The following is a 21,976-nucleotide window of genomic DNA, read 5'->3' as shown; positions in this document are numbered from 1 at the left end:
GCTAATTCCCTAACACATTTTTCGAATTACACTACAAGATGCGAGCGGATATAATGGCTAGGATGCATGAATGCGAAATCAGCAATACTATTCCATGGAACGAAAAAGATAGAGAAGAGACCAAAAAGAGAGAGAGCGAGAGAATGGATTGCGGTGGAGCGATGGGAAAATATCGTCACAAAAGATGGTAATTGGAACCGGAGAAAAAAATACTGATGCATGCACAGAAAGGATTTCCCATTCTCTCCGTCGGCCCTTTCTTCTCCTACCGTTCATTATCTCGAACAATTTGCTTCACGACATCTGCTAAGCCGTACATCATTCCGTGAACATCTCCCCTCTCCCATCGCAGGCCGCCGTACTCGTCCACCTCCTCCCACCCATAGACCCTATTCCAATCTTCACCTTCATGAAACTCACTCACGCAATAATCAGGCAGGAGGGGTGTGCGGGGGCGTAGAATTAATTGGGGCCCGTTAGGAACACCACCCAGAAGCAATGGGAAGTTCGAGGGAGAGAGGGGGTGTAAAAGAAGGTAATTACCCCTCTTGAAATTCTGAACATAAAAAAATACCCTTTAAATCTTGTTCATTGGCGTTGAGGGTGTTGAATTTATAATGCAAGGCATTTCGTTCGCTGAATATTATATTTATTGAAGAAAATCACCGTCGGTGAAAGACCATAAAAATATAGATTAAGAGAATATGCTCACACATATAAGACGTATGATGCCACTTGCTAGGCAACTACAATATCCCTAGTTAAAAATACACTCTTTTAATCGCCGATCGGCCACATGAGATATCTTCAAGCAAAACTACATCCATTGTCGAAAAGAATCCACTCCTTTTTTTAAATACTTTTAAATAAACTCATATCATTAGCAGTACTCTGCCAGCTGAGAATATGTTTTTAAAGGACCCTGACAAAACTAACAAGACATCAAAATCATTAAACCAGATACTACATGTTACAGCAACTCATTCTCAATATTTGCAAAATACAACTACAAACAAGCAAGCAGTTCGTGAAAAACAATTGTGTCAATTGTAAACGTATGACCATCGGTTAACTAGACTAGTTAAGAATAGAATCATTCGAAACTTAGTCCTGGAAGTAAATCCTTGTGCTTTAAAAGGAAAGGAAAGACCGAGAAAGTCGTGGGTGAATGGGATGGAAAAGATTCTCAAAATTAGGAATATTAGAAGCAAAAGAGCATATAGTATAAGACGAAATGTATGAAAATGAAAGAAGCACAGAACGAAAACAATATCGTACGAGATTGGCAGATTGGGGTAAGCTTTCACAAATAACGTAGAATGAGCCTTTTTTTATACTTTTTCAAACAAGAAAGGGAATTGCGCGATGGGTATGCATATGATTTCATGAACATATATCTTCTAATTAAAATCAACGTTAAATTTGTAAAGAGCGACGAGGAAACTCCAAACAATAATAATAATATATTTCTCATGGATGAAACATCTCGTCCTTTCCCTTACACCTGGGTCCAACCATGCCTACAAGGGGGATAATGAGGAGCAGCGGCGATGGAAATATTCAGGATTAATCCCGCGATACTCACGAGGTGCCCGTCAGACCGTATCGCTGGTGAGAATGGATTATTTTTTTTGGGAGAGAAAGAGCGCGAAGGAATGGATGGGGAGGGAGGCGGGATGCGGAGAGGTAGCGAATGGGTCAGTCACACGCGGAACACATTCAGAGTTTCAACTCCCACGCTGACGCGCTCTCACTCTCGCCTGCAAGTCTAGCTTTTTCTCTCACCTACACCCTTCTGTACTCAATGGCGGCCATTAATTCAAAGAGCGGGGGATATATCACGAGTCTTTAATCCAATGGTACCTACTGCGGCGGTCAAGGGAAGGGGGGGACCCGAAACGCCTTGCCATTCAAGCCAAAGGGATGATGCCTCGCGGGAGTGCGGGGTATGGAGTGGAAGGGAAAAAAAAGCCCGGTGGAATTGATTAGGACTGAGAGAGAGGGGGTGGATGTAGGGAGGAAAAGGAAGTTTTCAATCCGTCGGCCGAACGACAACCGTGCACGTCCGACTCCATCGCGACGAGGGACGCGCTCGGTCAAAAACTTGGGCTCACTGGGCTAAAGCTTTAGTGCGATGTAAATTTGAGAATACAAGCCCCACGTGTGGAGGTGGACAGAATGCAAGCCCGACCGTAAGGTTCGACGTCCGTGTACACAAATATAACCCCAGGTGGACGGTGGATGAACGCCGTTATAACTCGATGGACTGTCTCCTATGACTTTATCTATATCGCCAACAGATAGTCGCTGCGTGTGCTGCATAAATGGGAAAGCGATCTCTATTCATAAATGGCTGGAAATACAGGCGCCAAAGACATCAAGCACAGGGAAGGATTTCACTCGAATTAATTCAAGGCATTACGAAGCTACGACAATTTTCAATTAACTTTTAGCCTCACTGATTTATATCATTATTTTAGCACACTAGTACCTCAAAAGTTTATAGATGTCAAAATTCTCACATAATAAATAACCTATACAATGGATAGTTGGTATGATGGGAGAAAAAAATACCCAACACTTGTTTGCACACCATCAATGCATAATTATTGTGAACTAAAACTTAGTTAATTGATTAAGGATTGGTATCGTAAACGTTTCTAGCACTAGAAATGAAACAGGACGGAAGTCAACTAAACTGAAAAAAGAAAAACACGGTTTAACGATATGTCAAGAACTTAATACTAAGATAGCTAATAATCAAATATTATCTAAATTACAATTTTAACAGTCATGTCACCGTGAGTTGAAATTTATTCATAGATTTACTTTTTATAATGGAATTCAAAAAGACTAAGAACATAAGGGGATTGTTCCTAATATTAGTTATACAGACAAGTACATGCATGGACACTAAAACAAAAAAATGTACGTCAGAATATTCATACTAGTTATTAAAAAGCAATAGCATATGTTCTTTATAATATAAAAATGATTTATAAAAGGCAACTTCATTTAAATGTGATTTGAATTTTTTGTTTGCACCCGCATGGTTTTCTCATTTCCGCATTCGTGATGGACACAAGTAGTTTTAATTTTAAAGATTTTTTATATGAAATTGGAGAGAGTAGCAAACGCAAAAAATTATAGGCCCACATCAATATGCTGAGTCACATATTGCTAAAATGTTGAATAATAAAATGGACGAATAAAAAAACTTCATGGCATGAAAACTCTAAATGAAAAATATGCTATCTAGTTTAAAACTTTGAGGAGGATACGTAAAAACAGGAAGCACACGCCGAGATGCAAGTCCGATATCCATGTCTATGAGGCCAAGCCGAATGAATTCGGCGCTCAACGCTCGGGTCCCCCAGCGATATTTGTGCCGGGATCGGCCTCAGTTAATATACATTTATACGATTATTAACGAGCTTCGCAAGAAGGATGCGCATGCATATTCATGACGCTACCTTGAAAATCTACAGGGACGGTGGCGACACGCGGGGAAGAGGATGATGGTAGGGAAATGGAGGAAGGGGAGGGAGGGGAGGGGCAGAGAGACACATGGGGAGTTGAGGGTGAGGGGGGTCACGAGGACGGAATTCGAACGCTGATGACGCCGCACCGTGAGAAACCACCACGGCGGATGAAGAAGACTTGTATTTTCGCTCGACACGGCCCGCTCGACTCAATCGCATAATTCAACCCATTATAGGGTCGAAAGGGAATATAAAAATCTTTCAGAGCGCGAACTGGGGCGGGGGTGAGGTTAATCTAGGTCTTTAACTTATACAAAGCGGTTCCGGAGCTGGCTGGCCTATAAATTCTCCCAAGGCTCATCAATCTCCGAAGCAGGAGAGGAAAGGAGAGTAGGCGCATCCTCGCTTGGCCGCGCTCGACTGATACGAGGGCGAAATTCACTTAGACAAGCTTGAGCATCGCGGCAAGGAGGATGTTTAAAATTTGTTAGCGTACACCGGGGAACGTCGATGAAGAACTCCAACAATGCCCGGCTGATGTAAGGGTAAGATCCCTACGGCAGAGAATAATTGCGGACCTAAACTGTAATCGAGTCACTCCACCAAGATATACGGGAATCTCCTCCGCGTTCATCTGCTTCGCACCGCTGCCAAAAGAATATGTTGCCGCAATCACGTAACGACCTGCCAGTCAAGTGCGCGTGTATGACATTTGTGAGGAGCTGTTTTAGTAATAAGTGTACTTCGTGGGAAATCCGGCGTAAATTTTATAAAACAAGTACTCATCCCCTCCGGCTCCATTGAAGGAACCCGAAATATGTAATTATTGTGAATAATCCTCGCGAAAGTCTTCGTTTGAAAAGTATTTTTTTACCTTCCTTTAAACATTCTTCCTTGTTATTTTATGTAAGACAGCAAGGAATGCGAAAGTTCCAACACTGTATTCGGCGATTTCAATGCAGGTAATAGACATTATTTTTACTACGGGTAATCACCAGATAAGGTAGGTTTTGCATGGACACAACTACCAAAGTATTAGAAATAATAATTATCAATAAATAAAACTAACGAGCAATATAAATGTAGTGTTATAAAATGTAGAAAGTAATGATAATAATTGACAAAGACGCTTCCACGAAATTTAGTCCTAGTCCGTTATGTATGTTTTCAAGTGATTTAGCAGTGGTGAAGTTCCTTAATTTTAAAAACGAATGTGAACGGGCTATTACAAAGGGATATTGCCAGAAAAAGAATACGCTACAGTAGACCGCAGATAAGGCGCCTTGACACCGCACCTTAGAGGATTCACCAAAGTTCTTTTAAATCTTTGTCTCGGGAAGTCAAGTTAGCATCCGGTCGCTACACTGCCGCATCATGCAAGCTGTGGCGTCTGCTGGCGTAATTTCGTTTGACAATAAATATCGAAAAAACTATTCCTGCAATCTACTTCCATTCGGTCTTGGAGATCGAAATATTGCTGTGGCTGTCGTACTGGCCAGTCCCACCCAGAGGACCCAGGTTCGATTCCCGGCGGTGTCGAATATTTTTCAGTGGTATCTCGATCCCTACTTGAGGTGCTTTGTGGAGGACACTTTGGGTGAGCACACCGTCCGTCGGATGGGACGGTGCGAACCCCTTGGCGTGTTTCGTTAAGAGTAGGCTAATGCCGACGCCGGGTTTCTCTCCACCCTTCATCCTTTTCTGTCCATCCCTGCTGGCGAAAATGACCATAGCTATCAGTCGCCTCCATAAATACTACTACTACTACCATTCTGTCTTAACAACGTTAAGTCTTAGAAGAGGATGGCAATGCCTCAAGTTCGTCTCACAAATAAGACACATATTTCATTGAGGAAACTACTGGATAGTTCAATAAAATAACTTAACCTAGTGCCTGAATTTTGAGAAATGTGCTATCTACCACATTGCATACGTTAGATTCAGAAAAAATAATAAAGGGACATATTGAGACGATCCATCCAGTCCAGTAATGAAAGTATTGGACATCTATTGTAACTCGGCGCCACCAAAAATTAGGTCCATTAAAACATTCAGAGTCCATTATGTCAAGGTCAAAACTAAAATAGGAAACAAGAATCGATTAGCTGGAATGAATTCTTGCAACAACATCGAATTTACTCATCTAAACCTGAAAACTTCTAGCTTTCATATCCAAACGAGGTCCACCAGCTATTGTCATAGAAGCGACTAAAAGCACAGAATAATAATTGAACTACTTCGGGAAACTGGATATTTCCATGGAATAGGGTACTTGGGAGTCAATTATCCCGGTATATCTGCAGGAATCTGAAACGTTTCACGAATTTTCGATTGGAAAACAAAGGCATGCCACAGTAGGGCGAACAACACTCGGCCACTTCAACAACTATCAGGGGGCGGGCAATTTCAAACGCGATGCATTGCAGGAATTCTACGTGATAACCGAACAAACATTACCAATCTACATACTTCGGTACGAGAAAGAATTACCAATGTCATCATGACACTGATGGAGATTATCTCATTACAGAGAATAATTACCGAGGTAACTAGATCGTCGGTGGTTTTGCACTCTTATCAAAACAAGGTCAGGGACGATTTCCAAGGTGTACGAGAGAATTCGGGAAAATGCGCGACGAACGCATTTGGAATGTGATCCTAAATGTAAATTGAGAGTTGACTGCCAAAATAGTGACTTTCTGTCGTCGTTATCCATTATCCTGTGACTTAAAATAAAAATATTCATGATTTAACGGGTAAACCATACATTCCCGGAGGGAAATGGCAGTGGGGAGAGAGACTTAGGGCGCTGGAAACTATGGAAGAGAGAAAGATGGGCTGAGGAAGAATCCAAATATTGAGACCTGCTGAAGAAGTAAGAAATTTTGATGGTCGGGAGAACGGAAAGAGAATGTTTCCAGGGATTATACAAATCCCAGAAAAATATCCGTTATAATAATTGTAACAATTTCATTAGTTCCGTACATGTGTTAATCCAGTATTCTGCGACAAGTTGAGGTTTTCACGGGATTGACATTCGGCGACGATAGATTCCAGGCGCTACTGCGAGAAGAATATTTGTTTCATCGATCGTAACCATTTAAGATGGCACCTTCAGTGAGTGAACTATTTTATACGAACTTGGTGGTTCAATGCATGTATCTTTTAGTTATTTGCGATTGCCTTTAACATGTGACGGTTGCCAGTGAGAATGCGGAGCAGTAAACACCCCGAAAAGCTGATGAAAATAACAGGAAACACTTGCTACCGTTTCAAGAGGCACATACCACCAAACGAAGGAACCGGGCACACATCCACTATTTAAAAAAATAAGTTCATCCACCGGAGTCGAGGGTGGTAAACACCACGCATCGAGAAACCCGCCTGTGCTTCGACGCTTTGCTCTAGCCTCGGCTCCGAACAAAAAATATTATCGGGATTGGGGAGAGAGGGAGTGTGAGAAAGAGCGAGAGAGAGAGAGAGAGAGGGAAAATAAAGAAAAAAGTTTGGCTCGCACACACACACGAGGATCAGGAATTTATGCAAACGAGCGTAAAACTCTCACGCGAGAGAACGCCCCACACATCCTCTTCAGAAATCCTCTCAACCCACTCCCCCCCCCCCGGCCATACCTCAATCCGTTTTTTTATCCCTCTCCCGTGGATCAAGGTGAAAAATTGACAACTTAATTACGGGCGGTGAGGGGGTTGGAGAGAGACGGAAAAAAAATTCAATTCCTGTTTTTTTTATTTGAGATGAAAACTTCGCCTTCCCACCCGAAATATTTTCCCTCCCACTGACACGCACGGAAAACGCTCCCGTTCCTTTCCCAGGAGATCGGGAGCTTACGCGTGAATTACAAGCGTGGATACTCGGGGGGTGGGGTTGGAAGGGGGAGAGAGGGGAGGAGCGACCTCCCGACCACTCAAACCCTCTTTGCGAGCGCTCCCGTTCGCTTCCGCGTATCCCGGATTCAAACTGCTCCATTTAAGAGGATTAAGAGAGACGCATATGCATGCGTTAACCATATGAGGTCTAATGGCGCGTCACACGTCGCTCGGGCGGGGGATGGGGGTCTATCATTTGCCTACTGATCACCATAACCCTTTCACCGCTATGGACCTGTATCTGCGTGAAGACACCTACGCTGCTTTTGTTTCCATGGCTTACGTTAACATCCATGATTAGGGAAATGTAACGAAATGAAATAAACGAATAAAAATAACAACAATGAATTTAATGAGACTAGGTGTTTTTGTGTGTGCATATAATAATAACTAATATCACAATAATACTATTCATTCTTTGGGTTCTTTGGGTCCAACCGCAGAAATAAAGATTTAAAAAAGTGCATATTTAATCCCCGACGCCAAATTAATGCAAGAGACTGTAAATTTACAAATTCTCACTATCCGGATTTTGAACGCGGGTGCACAAATGGATGGATTTTAAAATACACTTCATACATCATTGCCAATAATACAGCACAATGTCCCCGATATAAAAAAACCAGAAGTAGTAGCACATCCTTATGTGCCCACTGGGTTTCTTTTTCAAGGTTAGAGTTATCAACGATAGTGGACAATTAGTTTTTGTGCGTCCACTATCTACAACTGTAATTAGGCACAAAATATTTAGCGTTCCCTCTGCCATTATAACTTCAAACATAATTTCCTACGACAGCTAAAAATGTGCGAGCAATAATGTACTAGAGTTAAAAAAAAACAAAAATGTGTTCAAATGAACACAAAAACACTATTGTTAGCTTTTTGTGGAAATGTTTTTTTAAGATGCGATACACGTAAATTATGAGACTGATTTTACTGCTAACTGCGGTCTCATGGACCACGTCCCAAATTCACGACAGATTAAAGAGGTTACTTTACTTCTAGTATCATATCCATTAGACAATGATACTGCCGGCTAATCAAAGTGCAACTAATTGGCATACCATCCCCTGGCATTAACTATGTCTATTTCCCCATATTTTACCAGAAGTATGAACTGACCTCAGAGCCAATTATCACACCGGTACTTTTATTTTACCATAATACCATCAATGATTATTGTAATAACATTATTCCACCGCCCAAGCAGAGCATATTAATAATAGCAGCAACGCGTTCGCCGGCTAACATTAAGATCGAGGGCTCCTCATTCCTATATCTAATAACTATTTAGGCATGAATGCTGCCATAAATGTTTCGTACAAGTGAGTCAAGTATAAACCTAAATCATACAGATTGTATAGATATTTAGATTTTACAAAATCATCAAACGCAAAAATCCAGAATTCGAAAGGCTTCCTCTATCGTTGAAGTGTTATCCCAAACTAAATTCGCTTATCCACAAAATTGAAATAAACTTTAGTAAGTAATCGAGACGATATGAAGCACGAAATCTTTTATCCAGTACTCATTAGACTTAAGACCTCCTCCTTTCCGGCGCGTAGGCAGAAATTAACTCGCTCCAATAAAAAATAGTTACAATACAGCAAGGAGCAGAACACTTGAGTAGGGCTGTATCCAAATGCTTGCATTGAATGGAACTATTCATGAGACTATTTTGGAGCGATTCCAGCAACTGTATTTTTTCGTTATCCTAAAATCGAAATATCCCGAGCCTGCATTTAACACACGTGGCTTACCCAGTGACAATAGCAACACTCAATTCTTCAAATTTATTTATAACGGGTAACTTCAGAAAATCCATATTTCCATGCGTTTTAATAGGCCCATCAGGTATTCGGAAGAGCTCAATGAATATACGATGGATTAATGGATAATAGGGAAATTTACACGTACTTAAAGTTGGGAGAGTATTTCGGAAGCAGTCTAATTAATAATATACGGTGTTAAGGCAGAACAAGCCACAGAGATTCAAGGGCGACTCGTGACCTTTATTAACAGGTATGTAGATTAATAGCATGGGCTTAAAAAAGAAATTTTTCTACTTGCTCTATGGGCAAAAAAAAAGAAAAAATCTCGGATAAAAAGTGATGCGTATTTAGTCTACACTCGTATTTATTTTCATAATTCATTAATAATTTGTCTTTCAACTTGGTGAAATGGTTTTAAATTTAAAAGTTTGCTTGCTTTTGTGTTGAGAGCGATTTTGAAAAAGTAGTACCTAACATATGTACCAAGGACAAGACGAAATTTGATCACCATAGACAACGAGAAGGCCCGTTTAGATACCTGAGGGTAGTTTACTCCGAATATAACGATTAGGTGTGTCAAACTCAAGCATTATGTTATTTTGAGGGACAAGTTCCTGCACTACCTTTCCGTTTTCCAAATTGTTCTAGTAGCCATAAAAATAGAACGTTGAATTCTTTTTAGAAGGCGCTATCAAAAGGTGTCATCGAAAAATTGAACCCGAAACCCTTCAGTGAGTAGCGTAACTTTATACCCACTAGGTTACGCCATGCAACCACGCATTTTGATGTATCGTAAATAAATAAGTGGATAAATTCCCAGCGTTCGGAATAAATTTCAACTCACAAGTCCGCAGAGCAAAGTCATTGAGAAATCAATGCACACATGAGTTTGAGCACACATGAGTTTGGCACACATGAGCACAATTAACACTTAATATAGATAAATGTGCAGTTTTGAAATTTTGGAATAAAGGAAGCGAGGAACAGGATATAAACTACAAAATAGAGGGTTCAGTATTGACTACGGCAAATCAAGTTAAATATTTGGGGGTTGTTCTAACACCACGCCTTTCATGGGGAGCACATATCAGGACAATATGCGGATCAGCTTTAAAGAAACTTGGCTTCATAAAACGGGTGGTGGGGAAATGTAATGAAAAAGTTAAAGAGAGGTGTTATTTTGCTCTAGTTAGACCTCATTTGGAATATGCCGCAAGTATTTGGGATCCGTGGGAGAAAATTTGGCAAAAAGAATTAGATAAAGTCCAGAGAAAATCCGCTAGATTTGTTAAAAATTGTTATGATAAAAACACAAGTGTGACAGGTCTCTTAGGGGATTTAGGCTGGGAACCACTTGAAGTGCGGAGAGAACAAGCGAGGCTTAGACTTTTAGAAAGGTTCAGAACAAACGAGTTTAAATATGACACTGAAGGAATTATAATGGCCCCACACTACTTAGGTAGATCAGACCACAAAGATAAACTAAGGGAGATAGATTCCAAGACAGATAGGTACAAATACTCATTCTTTCCCCGAACAATCAGTAATCATAATAGCAAGAAACCGAAGTCACTTTAGAAATATTAAAAACTTTGAATTTACAAGTCGGAACAAAATTAAACACTATAGAGATGTTAGGTATACTTTCAGGTGCATGTGTATGTTAGTTGGTAGTTTGAGTGTTTGCATGTGTGTGGGGTGTAAGTGTTCATGCATGAATGTATGCCATGTTTTTTTTATATATGATTTTGTCGTTATTGCATGCGATTTTTTTTAAAATTATTTTTCTTTTCTAAATTATGGGTGGTGTCCTAGCACCCCCCGCCACACGCCCTTGCGGCGGCTTGCGGGGTATTGAGTAGATGTAGATGTAGATGAGGCCGAAGGAAAGGGAAGGGAAAGAGTAAAAAGGGAGGCTCGCGGATGCGTGAATGTGCTCGCTCTGTGGCCGCATCCGCGTACGTGGACGGGCGTAATTGAAGGGGCGAAATCGGAATGGCGCGAGAGAGCGGCGCGGGAACCATTCCCTCCGATCGGCGGAAAAGGGATGGAGAGAAGAAATGATCGAATGGGACAGGCAGCAGAGAGCTGCGTGGCAGAGCGAGGAATGGGACACACGCGAAGAAGTGGGGATTTCCGAGTTCAAACCCGAGCCGCGTAAATATTCATTCCGCATTAATGGCGGCAGTCTACTCACGCCCTCTTCCCTTCCTCCCCATCCACGGGTTTCCGACCCCCCCCCCTCCCTCTATCCCGGACCCTGATCCCCTCACTCCCCACACTCACACGAGCCTGAGCACCGGGGAGACTTCCACACCACCCATCTCGCAAAACACTCCGCCTCCCCGTCCCAGTCCTCCCTTCCGCCCGCAGAGCCGACGGAAACTCTCCCCGGGAAAGCTCTTCCCACCGCCATCACTCCAACGCGCGACACACGCGTACGCAACGCTCGGGCGAAGAGCATGTTAAAGGTTCGAATGCGATGAATAAGCCGCAATGAGAGAAAAGGAGGCGAACGAAGAGGGAGGGAGGGAGTGGAGAGATGAGGGCACGGGGGAATGCGGAGGGAATGCATATTCGGCGAGAGGGTCAGGAGGCATGCAGCCAAGGGCAATGACATCCGTCATTATGTCACACACACATCATCGTCATCATCACCGACAAGGTATCACACGCGATCGGCATCGATCAAGTCGCACATAACGGCCGACGTGGAATGCGAAATGGTGGGGGTGGCGGTTGGCTGCTTTTCGGGTTAGGGTTTGAGTGGTTTAATGGGGGAATGGGGTGGGGGAGTTTCGGAGGGGGGGGGATGGAGGATTGGCGTGGGGTGAGGTGGGCTTGAGTGAGTGCCGGCAGCTGAAACGACGCACCAACGGCCCACAGGTGGCGGTGCGAGAGGGCCAATCTGTCAAAGAAATTTCGCAGCTTGTGGCCCTGCTGCCTCAATGATAAAAGGAACTCTATGAGAATGGAAAAGCCGTCAGAGCAATTTATAATTAAAAACAGTGAGCAGACGACGTTTTGTTAACGAGACATTAAATCAAAGAAAAAGGTAGGCATTTCTTTGAATTTCAAAGGAATCAAAAATGGTGTATAGCGCTATGAAAAAGTTACTACGGTTAAACTACGTTCATTAAGTATGGAAATTTCAGAATGTTACATAAATACAAAAATACTAATTTAACAAGAACTGAGTGGTGATTTTCATTATTAAATAAAAATTTAAATTATCTCATTAATGTGATACCACGTAGGAGCATAATATTCAAGACTCCAATTAAAATGAATAGGACAATCGAAGCAAACACACTAACATAAGAATGTTGTAAATGTTATGGAATTTCAAAAGTTGAAACATTTGAATCTTGTACAATCACTCAAGTTTTCAAATACTACTAATTCGGACAAAGAAACCGAGTTAGCTCTACAGAAATATAAGAAATATCAGGAAGCACTTTTAGAAAAAGAAATGCAAATATTCCCGATACACGAGAAATCTTATAAACACGTATTCAGTAAAATCAAAATAGGAAAAGGAACACGAAAAACCTGAGCAAACACACTAGACAAAGAGAATACAACTAATGAACGAAGTGACGCTAAGGTGACTTTGATCTGCCCTGCTTGGAAAACACATTTTTCAAAATTTAAATTAAATTTTATTCATTTACAATAAAATTATTAGGTAGGAAACATCAGGGTTTGACTCGAAGTAAAATTGCACATCAGGTTTCCACAACAGCAAGCTGAATTTTAAGTACATTCGCAGGTCCACGAACTGACTGGACTGCAAACACCTCGAAGAATCTCCCTCACGCAAATCTTTTCCGGGCGGGAATGCCAACATGCGTCCGAAGAAGAAAAGGAATATACCGACAAAGGGTAGAATTCAATTTGGCAGCGACGTTCAGGGATAGAAAATTGCATTACATCGCTTCTCTTTGTAAGCCCACGACTATTTTAGAATAAGTTCCCTCAATGACCAACTTTTTTACGCAACAAGGAATTTATTTTGGTTCTGGCTACATAAAACTGAATGTCATAAATGAAAGGACTACGTAAAATAATTTCAGTGTGGCAGAATAGTCCAAAATGCCCCTTTTGAAAGATAAAATCCACAATTTTCATCAGACTGCCTGGGAGCACGACGGATAGGGTTTCTGATGGCTGAAAAGGGGTGCGCGCGGATGTGGAGAAAAAACAACATTACTTGTCTGAAAGTACTCTTAAAATAGGAAAATTATTCCAAATCATCGAATGGTGGCCATCACCGCTCAACAGATTAAACACAAGTGGTAGGCAAATCCAATTTTCATATGTTGCATTTAAAAATATGAGTTTAACGACGTGTTTTATTTTAAAAGTCTCCAAAATCGACAATCCATTTGTAACGTTCTCTAAAATGGTGCACCTATTAAAACCAAAAACTACACTCCAGTTCACTTATTAAAACCCCAACACCGACAGTGTTTTTATAAATTATTCTAGTCTCAGTAATGATTAAACATTAAGTAGTATTTGAGGACGTTTTGATGCAGCGCAAGTATATCGACAGAGGTAATCAAGTATAGTAAAATACATAAGTAACCGAGTAATGTGATCAAGCCATTTACTAGAGTCTGTAATTACTTGGATTGGCATTATTTCCCAAACAGATAATTTAACACAACCATTAAGAGTAGAAGTAAAGTACTCTTAAAATAGGAAAATTATTCCAAATCATCGAATGGTGGCCATCACCGCTCAACAGATTAAACACAAGTGGTAGGCAAATCCAATTTTCATATGTTGCATTTAAAAATATGAGTTTAACGACGTGTTTTATTTTAAAAGTCTCCAAAATCGACAATCCATTTGTAACGTTCTCTAAAATGGTGCACCTATTAAAACCAAAAACTACACTCCAGTTCACTTATTAAAACCCCAACACCGACAGTGTTTTTATAAATTATTCTAGTCTCAGTAATGATTAAACATTAAGTAGTATTTGAGGACGTTTTGATGCAGCGCAAGTATATCGACAGAGGTAATCAAGTATAGTAAAATACATAAGTAACCGAGTAATGTGATCAAGCCATTTACTAGAGTCTGTAATTACTTGGATTGGCATTATTTCCCAAACAGATAATTTAACACAACCATTAAGAGTAGAAGACGTTAACAAAGTATTTACCAGAATGCAATTGAAAATATGGTGGCATAGGTTTCTTAATGTATTCCAATGTGCAAAGCCTGAGCACTCTCAATTAAGAAGAGATTCTGATTAATTCCTCGCAGCTTTTTTATATAACTCTGGATAAGATTTTACGTTCAACGCACTCTTTTCGAGCTTTCGATCAGTCTGTCTTTCTTGTGTTTTCTACGCATACTCCCCGGAAGAAACCATTAACGTCACTTTATAAAAGTAGACATGTTGAACAGCGAAAACTTAAAATGGTTTTTGACTTTGCGAGATCTTAACGCTAAACACATTGAATTAGTCCCATAGTTTATACAAATGGATCTCCGTCAATCAGAGTAACATACACATTGAAAAACAAAACTACACGGCGACCATATCGAATGGAATGACCAGATTTTCAGTGATGTTAAAAATATTTATATTCTCAATTTTTTTTCATAAATATGCGTGGTCTTGAACTTTCCTACTATTCAATTTGCAGGATTTTCAAAAAACCGCTTTCCAATAAAAATATTTTTTTTTTTAGATTTTACTAAAATTCTGCCTAGCTTAATTAATTTTTCGTTTTAAACTTGATATTAAAACGTTTCCATACGTATAAACGTAGGAAATGGGAACTAAATTTATATGGAAATCGTATTACAATATGATGATTTCCAGTTGAAGAAGTAATAGTAAAATACTACGAGTATTTTTCGTATCGACCATTTTGATGTCAAAAATATTTATCATTCATAATTCCTCGTTTTTCTACCCGATTAACGATTTTCTTATGAAAATAAACATTGATCACTCTCAAACAGTTAAAATATAATGTTTACTTAACTGCTCTGAACTCAGGCCAGGGTTGATAATTTACGCATTGAATAAGATTCCAGTATGATGCACTGAGATGACCCAGTATGACTGGAAAAGTTAACGTGAAATAAAGCTAATAATAACTAGAAGTTGCACATAATGAGAAAGCATGTGATTAAATAGCAGTATTTGTAACTGAGGAAGATATAAGAGAAACGTTATCTGTGGAGCGTTGTGTTATACGGAAGTGAGTCATGGATCCTGAGGAAACATGAAAGAATAGGAATAAAAACCTTTGATAGGTGAATACGGAGAAAGATGCTGAAGATCACGCGGTCAGACGGAGTAAGAGATGAGGAGGTACCGAGGAGAATCAGAGAAGAGATCCTTTAAGAGCGTTGCCATTATATAGAAGAAGAAGGACTGGCTTGGGCAAACACTGAGAAGTGACTGCTTGATGAAGGATATTTTCAAATGAACGGTTGAAGGAATTCTGAAGAAAGGAAGGAGAAGGCTTAAGTTTGTGGACGTTATGAAGCGGAATTGGAGAGCTATGCGGGAATAAAAGAAAGTCACAGGATTGGAAACTGTGGCGTCATAGTAAGGACCTGCAGAAGACGAATGATGATAAATTAGATTTAAAAAATCGTAATTACTAGATCGTGCAGTCTCTAACTTGATATAGCGGCATTTTAATTTTTCAGGATGATTTTCGGATTCCTTATTTTCTAGAGGAAAAACACTCCCAGCTTTTCCTGTATTTCCTTTAGGTCATCGAGAATTTTCGACCGTCCGGCACATAGGGGGGGAATCCTTGTGGCGAAAACACATAGGTACTTATGGACTCAACCTTCACAAAAAGATAATTGTGAAATGCACAACGGAGACATATTTTCGTGTATGTTTAGGGTGGATTCGGGTAAACACGTGGATTCCCCTTTCCGAGGATGAGAGAAATGAGATTACTTCGACGTTGGCCGACAAGTTCGATTCCTCCAATCGGTCCGTCGTGCCGGTTGGTTAGACCCACCCGTTTGTCTCCCCTTCCCTGGGAAGGATCACGGGGGAAGTGGCGAAAAACATTTTCCCCGCACGCTCCCCTGCTCCTTCCGCACCAAAACAACTCCGTCCGGGCTTCGTCCGTCCGCCCGGAGGCGGGGGAGCGTGGGAATCGGCGCCCCGACCACGAATCCACCCCCGACACAAGTCTCGTCTACCCTCCCCGCTAAAACACACCCAACCCTCTCGAAACCTCCCCGTATTTTCGCCGATGCGGCAGCTGCTCGCGGAGATGTTTCATTTCACTTTTAGATCACGGCGGTCGCCGTAATGAAGTTTAAACCGGCGGAGGACGATAAAATAGCGGTGAGGCGGCGGGCACCACGAAGAGAACGAATGAGAGACGGTGAGGGAACAAAACACCGCCTCGGGAAAAAGAAGATTCTTTTTGACGAAACCATACCTTTCTCCCCAACCCCATCAAGAGATGGCAAGCATTGCAAAGGTGGGCGGGGTGGGGGGTGGTCGGGAGAGCTGAGGACTGGGGGCGGAATGCGCGGAGAAGAGAGTCAAAGCCACACTGCCCCACCTCCAACACCGCCATCCTCCGGCCAAACACACACAACCGAAGAGACGAGGTGGATGGGGGAGCGGAGGGCTCGAGGGGAGGGGGGAAAGGAAGGGAGAGGTGGGGACGTTTGCGACGCCGCGTAAAAAAAAGTGACTCGGCGGAATGAAAAAAAATGAAGGAAGAGGTCTTTTGAATATGGATGACCGTGCCGAAAGGATTTGGTGAACTGAAGAGGCGGGAGGGTTGGAGACTGCCGAAGGGTTTAGGCGGTGTGTGAGGGGAAAACACACTCATCTCTCCCGAAACCCACAGAAAAACCCCTATCCACACTATCCGACCCCCACTCCCCTCACTTCCTCCGCGCGTCTCTCAGCCCTCCGTGAAAATTCATCAAATAAATAAGTGGATGTAAAAAGGAAGCGTTCCACGGACACGCTTTAAGCGTCCGCATATCTTTATGGCCATCGGCGACGGAAAAGGACACCAGATAGATCCCGCCGAAAAATTATAGCCAAAACCTCTTTTAACTCAGTGCCGAAATTATACGCTTGGGACTCGGGGAGTTCCGAGGCACAGTGGGAATTGTTTTGCCGCAGGAAAAAACTAGCCGACTGGTGACTGAATTTATGTAAATAAATAAACATGGGAATAAACCCTCTCCCACGAAACTGAAAAATGTTTCTCTATATAAGCGATCACTTAAAAAATACGAACACCAATCAGCAGTGTATCAACTAAGTTTTCACTTTCAAACGACATTGATTATTTTCTCATTCTGAAATATTTTCCTATCGACAATCGCACATGAACTCGTTCGACACGGATAAAATGTAACAGAGTCAATTGAATAGCATGGATGAATAGAGGCGACAATAATACTGAAAAATGTGCATAGGGAAATTCAAGACGGAAATACCATTTGCACTTACAATCAAGACTTAAAAGGACTGCCGCGCACTTAATTTTGTGCATTTGCCCAAGCGCACCACTCAGTAGGCTAGGATTACTGTCTCTCTTCCTATACACACACCAAAGGAAAAATAATAATACCCCAAGTCTAGGAAAGAGTTTTGGTAACATTAGTTCGCTTCAGTTTGTCGTCTTCCATTTGTTTCATGGGAATAGCCGAAAGAAATAATAAGTAACAACTACCAACCACTCCACATATATTTACCCTAAAAAATGAAAATAGTTTTCCTAGGTTAAATTAACCCATAATAATAGTCCATACGTCCATGGCTCAGTAATAGACCATACGTTCTCATACGCGGAAAAATTTGCGGGGTGGCTTTTCTACGGTGTTAACAATAAGAAAAGTCCGTCTATCAACATGAAATAAGAATTATGTGGGTTGATGACAACTGTTTACGGTGGGACATTAAAAATAGCTTTTTTAAGGTGGCAACATAGCCAATGAACAACTTTTCACTTTTTGAAAGATAATAAAGAAATTGTACCATTAAATTTTAGCATTATTTCCGAATTCCTAAAAAAAAATTTGAGAACTAGGGATATATTAATGTAAATTCCTTTCCAATGACTTGCTTATGGTGGAAATTGAAAGAAATGGCAGAAACGAAAAGAGAATTTGCGGAAAATTTCATGAGTAAATGCATTTAGGACGGCGTGATTGAAAGAATCACTGAGAAAATTGTTTTTCATTTAGTGCCAAAGAATGAGGTGAATAGAAATGATGGAGAAATTTTAAAACAGTTATGATTGATAGACGAGTGAAGACAGGCCTTTTGACTTTAGGGTCAACCTCTGTAAAGTTATGGTAGAACACAATAGTAGATTTACATAACTTCGATAATAGATTGCGGCCAAGTTTAGTGAAATACTCACCAATGACGGTCAACCAGGCGTTGGCACGGATCAGCTTGTTTGCGTGGTACGGCCCTACTTGGCACTGGAACTCTCCGTCGTCAACCATCGAGGCATTGGTTATTCGGAGATTATAAATGCCGGACGACTTGTCTTTCATCATCCTGTAGTTCCGGAATCCCGTGATCACGGGGTTGTAACCTGAAAAAAAACAAAGATTTTATTATTAAAAATAGAAGAGCAATTCAGGGTTGAAATAGTCGAAGAAGGAGACTCCAACACATCCTACATTAGTCTTTTGTTTCCCTTGTGTGCAGTAGAAAAATATAACTGAACAATTATGAGTTTCTGCGACCGTGAATGGAATGTTTTTCCAATAATTATGTGCAAGCATTCTGCAAGTATATAGAAGTATAATTTTACCTTAGCACATAAATGCACGCTACGAAATGTTATGCTGACATAAACAAACATTTACAAAATATAACATTTCTTGAAGAGGTCAATTTGATATGATGACGAATATTACAGGCCCTAAGAAACCTCTTAGACGGGCATAGTTCTGACAACTCAACACAAAAACGATAGCTACGTTTACAATTCTATGTATGTGACCGTGTGCAACAATTTAACTCACCCCATAAGTTAAAATACTACGCCTCGATTTACACAACACCCAACACAAACCTTTTACGATTCCATTAATTTAGTCTCCATGACTTGGGAGCGTACTTTCCATTTACTTCGATAAGAAATAGAGGATGACAATGTCCACTGAAATTTAGAAAACTGAAGACGCTACAGATGCTTCAAATCCTCGAGAAAGCAGGCAAGCAAGTCAAGAAGTGAGGGGGAAAAATACAAAGCAAGGGAGAAAAAACTTTCTATGATAGGGTGTAATGCACCAGGATGAAAAATTTTCTTTTTATATTCAGCAACCGTAAACGCCACCCCTAAGAGTCTCTATGAGATGCGCACTCAAAAACACTAGATTCTTACTTCTTAAAGCCTTCAGGCATCTAACAAATTCCTTATAATTGCATTGGCCAGAAAACATTGTCTGTAAAAATTGAGTCTAGGAGGAGATTTGCGAGGAAGAAAGAAGACAGAATAGAGAAGGTGAAGGGAGCAATATTAGGGGTTGGATTCACTTGTTTGCTGAGAATTCAGCTGGCAGTGCATATCGAAGAAATAATTGGGGGAGAAAAAGAGAACTTAGACATAACTATGCCATTTTATAAAATCGCAAATGATATTCCTACGAATAAATTAGGAGTGTGAAATATTCAATGCCTGATGTGCACATGCTACTCATCAAAACAGAGCCGTTGCTAGGACCTAAAACAGTTATTACATCAAATGTCGCCAATTTCTTTCTTATTCGAATACGCTAACTTTGATACAATAAAAAAGTTTTCGACCGAGTACAGGCGGAAGACTGTTACCAAATCCACGTATGGCAAATCGTGCAAAGTGTCTCAAAACACAGAAGTAAATGACATCCTGCGATGTGTATTCGATACGCGATGGTAATACATCGACGATTTTGTGCTATTCTGTCTGAATCACGCCGCGATCATCAATTTTGAAAACCGCATCGGGTCGAAAATAAAACGGCAGAAATGTAGCGGAGGAAGAAAAATGTCAAAAGATGACTTGAAAAAGGGTAGAAGGGGGTGCGGGAGAGGGCATAAAAGTGTGGTTGATGGAAAAGTGGGAGGGATGGAGGAGGAAGAGAAAGGCAGAGAGTTGATGGGAGGGAGGGCAAGAAATCTCTCCAAAACCTCACGCTCACATTCCCAAGGGGTTAAAGAGACGGCCCCCTGTATATACAGATGTGCGACTGTGTGTACACACACAAGTGCTGACTCGCAAGCAGGGGTCATCCGAAAAGAAGTTTACCCGCTGGGAGCGGCTCGGGGGAGGAAACGGGCGAGAGGGGTGGCGAGAGACGGAGTAGGGTGCGAAAGGGCAAACGCAGGAGGGATGGGAGAATCCTTGTGAGGCGTCCGGCTGCCCTTCCCCCGATGAAACCCCCTCGGGAGTCCCGCCTCTCCGTGATCGGACATCTGAAGCACCATCCCCCGTCTGGAGTGCTGGCCACACGCCCGTCCCTTTCTCGGATCGGGGTCGCCTTTCGTCTGCCCGCGCGTCGGAGACCGGGATGAGTGTTTTTGGGGTCTGCCTCAAATCAAGACCGCAAACGCGGTGGGCTCGCATCCCGTTCCGAACTTCTAAAGATTCAAACGTTGGCTTGAATGAAACTAGTCTAAATGAATAAGACCCGATATTATATAAGGCAATGTTAACAATTTTCCCCTAGATAAACTTTATTACTCGACGGCTTTTAGTTTACCACATCATCTTCAGGGCCTGAAGGCGATGTAGAACACGGAAACCGGTCTTGTAATAAATCTTATCGGGTGGAAAATAGTTACCACTTGGCCAATGCTTATGTTCGAATTGCACGAAACTATGCTTGAAACTACGCAATTTGTAACACTACGTAGAACTATGGATGGAATCGGACATGACGACTACTAAACGTTTCGTTTGAATTGAAGCGAAAATACTGGCAACAACCAAGTAAACAAAACAAGTGTTTGCGCGTGCGCACAATGGAAAGGAGAATAAGATCGTTTAAAATGATGTCACCGAGACTCTGCACAAAGCTCGCATTCAATACTGAACATCCTGATTTTAGTAGCTGAAGTAATCATGGAGTAAAACGGCTTTACGGTACTGCCAATTTTCCAGATAATGAATATGAAGCACAGAAGCTCAAATTAAAGTTACACAGTAGAGCGCAACTTTTATTAGAATTAACAACTACCTCTCTTTAAAAAAAAAATAAAATCTCGGTAACTCGCCGCAGTCTTCAAAATAAATTGGAAAAGGAGCACTTCACATTTTCATCTTTAATAATAATCATACATTTTACAAAATTCGAATGTAGAATAAAAATTATTGCAATCTGATACTTATTATTTCTCTTTAACTTGATTTCTGTGAAATAAATGTATCAAAACAATATCTAGTACAATTAAAATAGACGGGACACGTGAAAAATTAACTTGAATCGAAACTAAATTCACATTTCTCAAGAGTTCATTATTTAAAAATTACCATAGATAATCATTTATTGTCGAGAATAATTTATCATGGATATATTTCATTTGTGCACCTAAATAAATAATGCTCGGGTAAGATTTAGTACCATCCGCATATGTTGAAAAACGGTAATTAAAAATTGCGAGTACCTATCTTTCATCAGTAAGTACTTATTGCTTCTCGGTACGATTTTCTTTCATAAAAATCCAATCAGGACACGAAACCAGGCCTCGGTTGGTTCCAGATACGCAGAAAAGGAGTTTAAAAAATTGTTTTCCAAATGATACTGGTTTCAGATACCATTGTGCGGCTTACATTAACTTGCACACGTACCCTTTGAATTAAAT

The 21,976-nt window shown here is 41.0% G+C and overlaps 1 protein-coding gene across 2 annotated transcripts in view; it reads right to left on the bottom strand.

Annotated features, from left to right (window-relative positions):
* Positions 1-21,976, bottom strand: part of LOC139695157 (nephrin-like) — a 482,338-nt gene that overhangs the window by 109,467 nt on the left and 350,895 nt on the right. For both annotated transcript variants that reach the window (XM_071593811.1, XM_071593810.1), the window contains exon 2: positions 18,540-18,719. In XM_071593811.1, coding sequence (XP_071449912.1) covers positions 18,540-18,681 — 142 coding nt within the window. In that variant the 5' untranslated portion in view covers positions 18,682-18,719. The remainder of the gene's footprint in view (positions 1-18,539; positions 18,720-21,976) is intronic.

This window comes from Hetaerina americana, unplaced genomic scaffold (genome assembly GCF_022747635.1).
Source record: "Hetaerina americana unplaced genomic scaffold, ioHetAmer1.1.p SCAF_6, whole genome shotgun sequence".
Classification (NCBI taxonomy): Eukaryota; Metazoa; Arthropoda; class Insecta; order Odonata; family Calopterygidae; genus Hetaerina; species Hetaerina americana.
The sequence above is the reverse complement of the archived record's forward strand: the minus strand, read 5'-3'. Positions and strand labels throughout refer to the sequence as shown.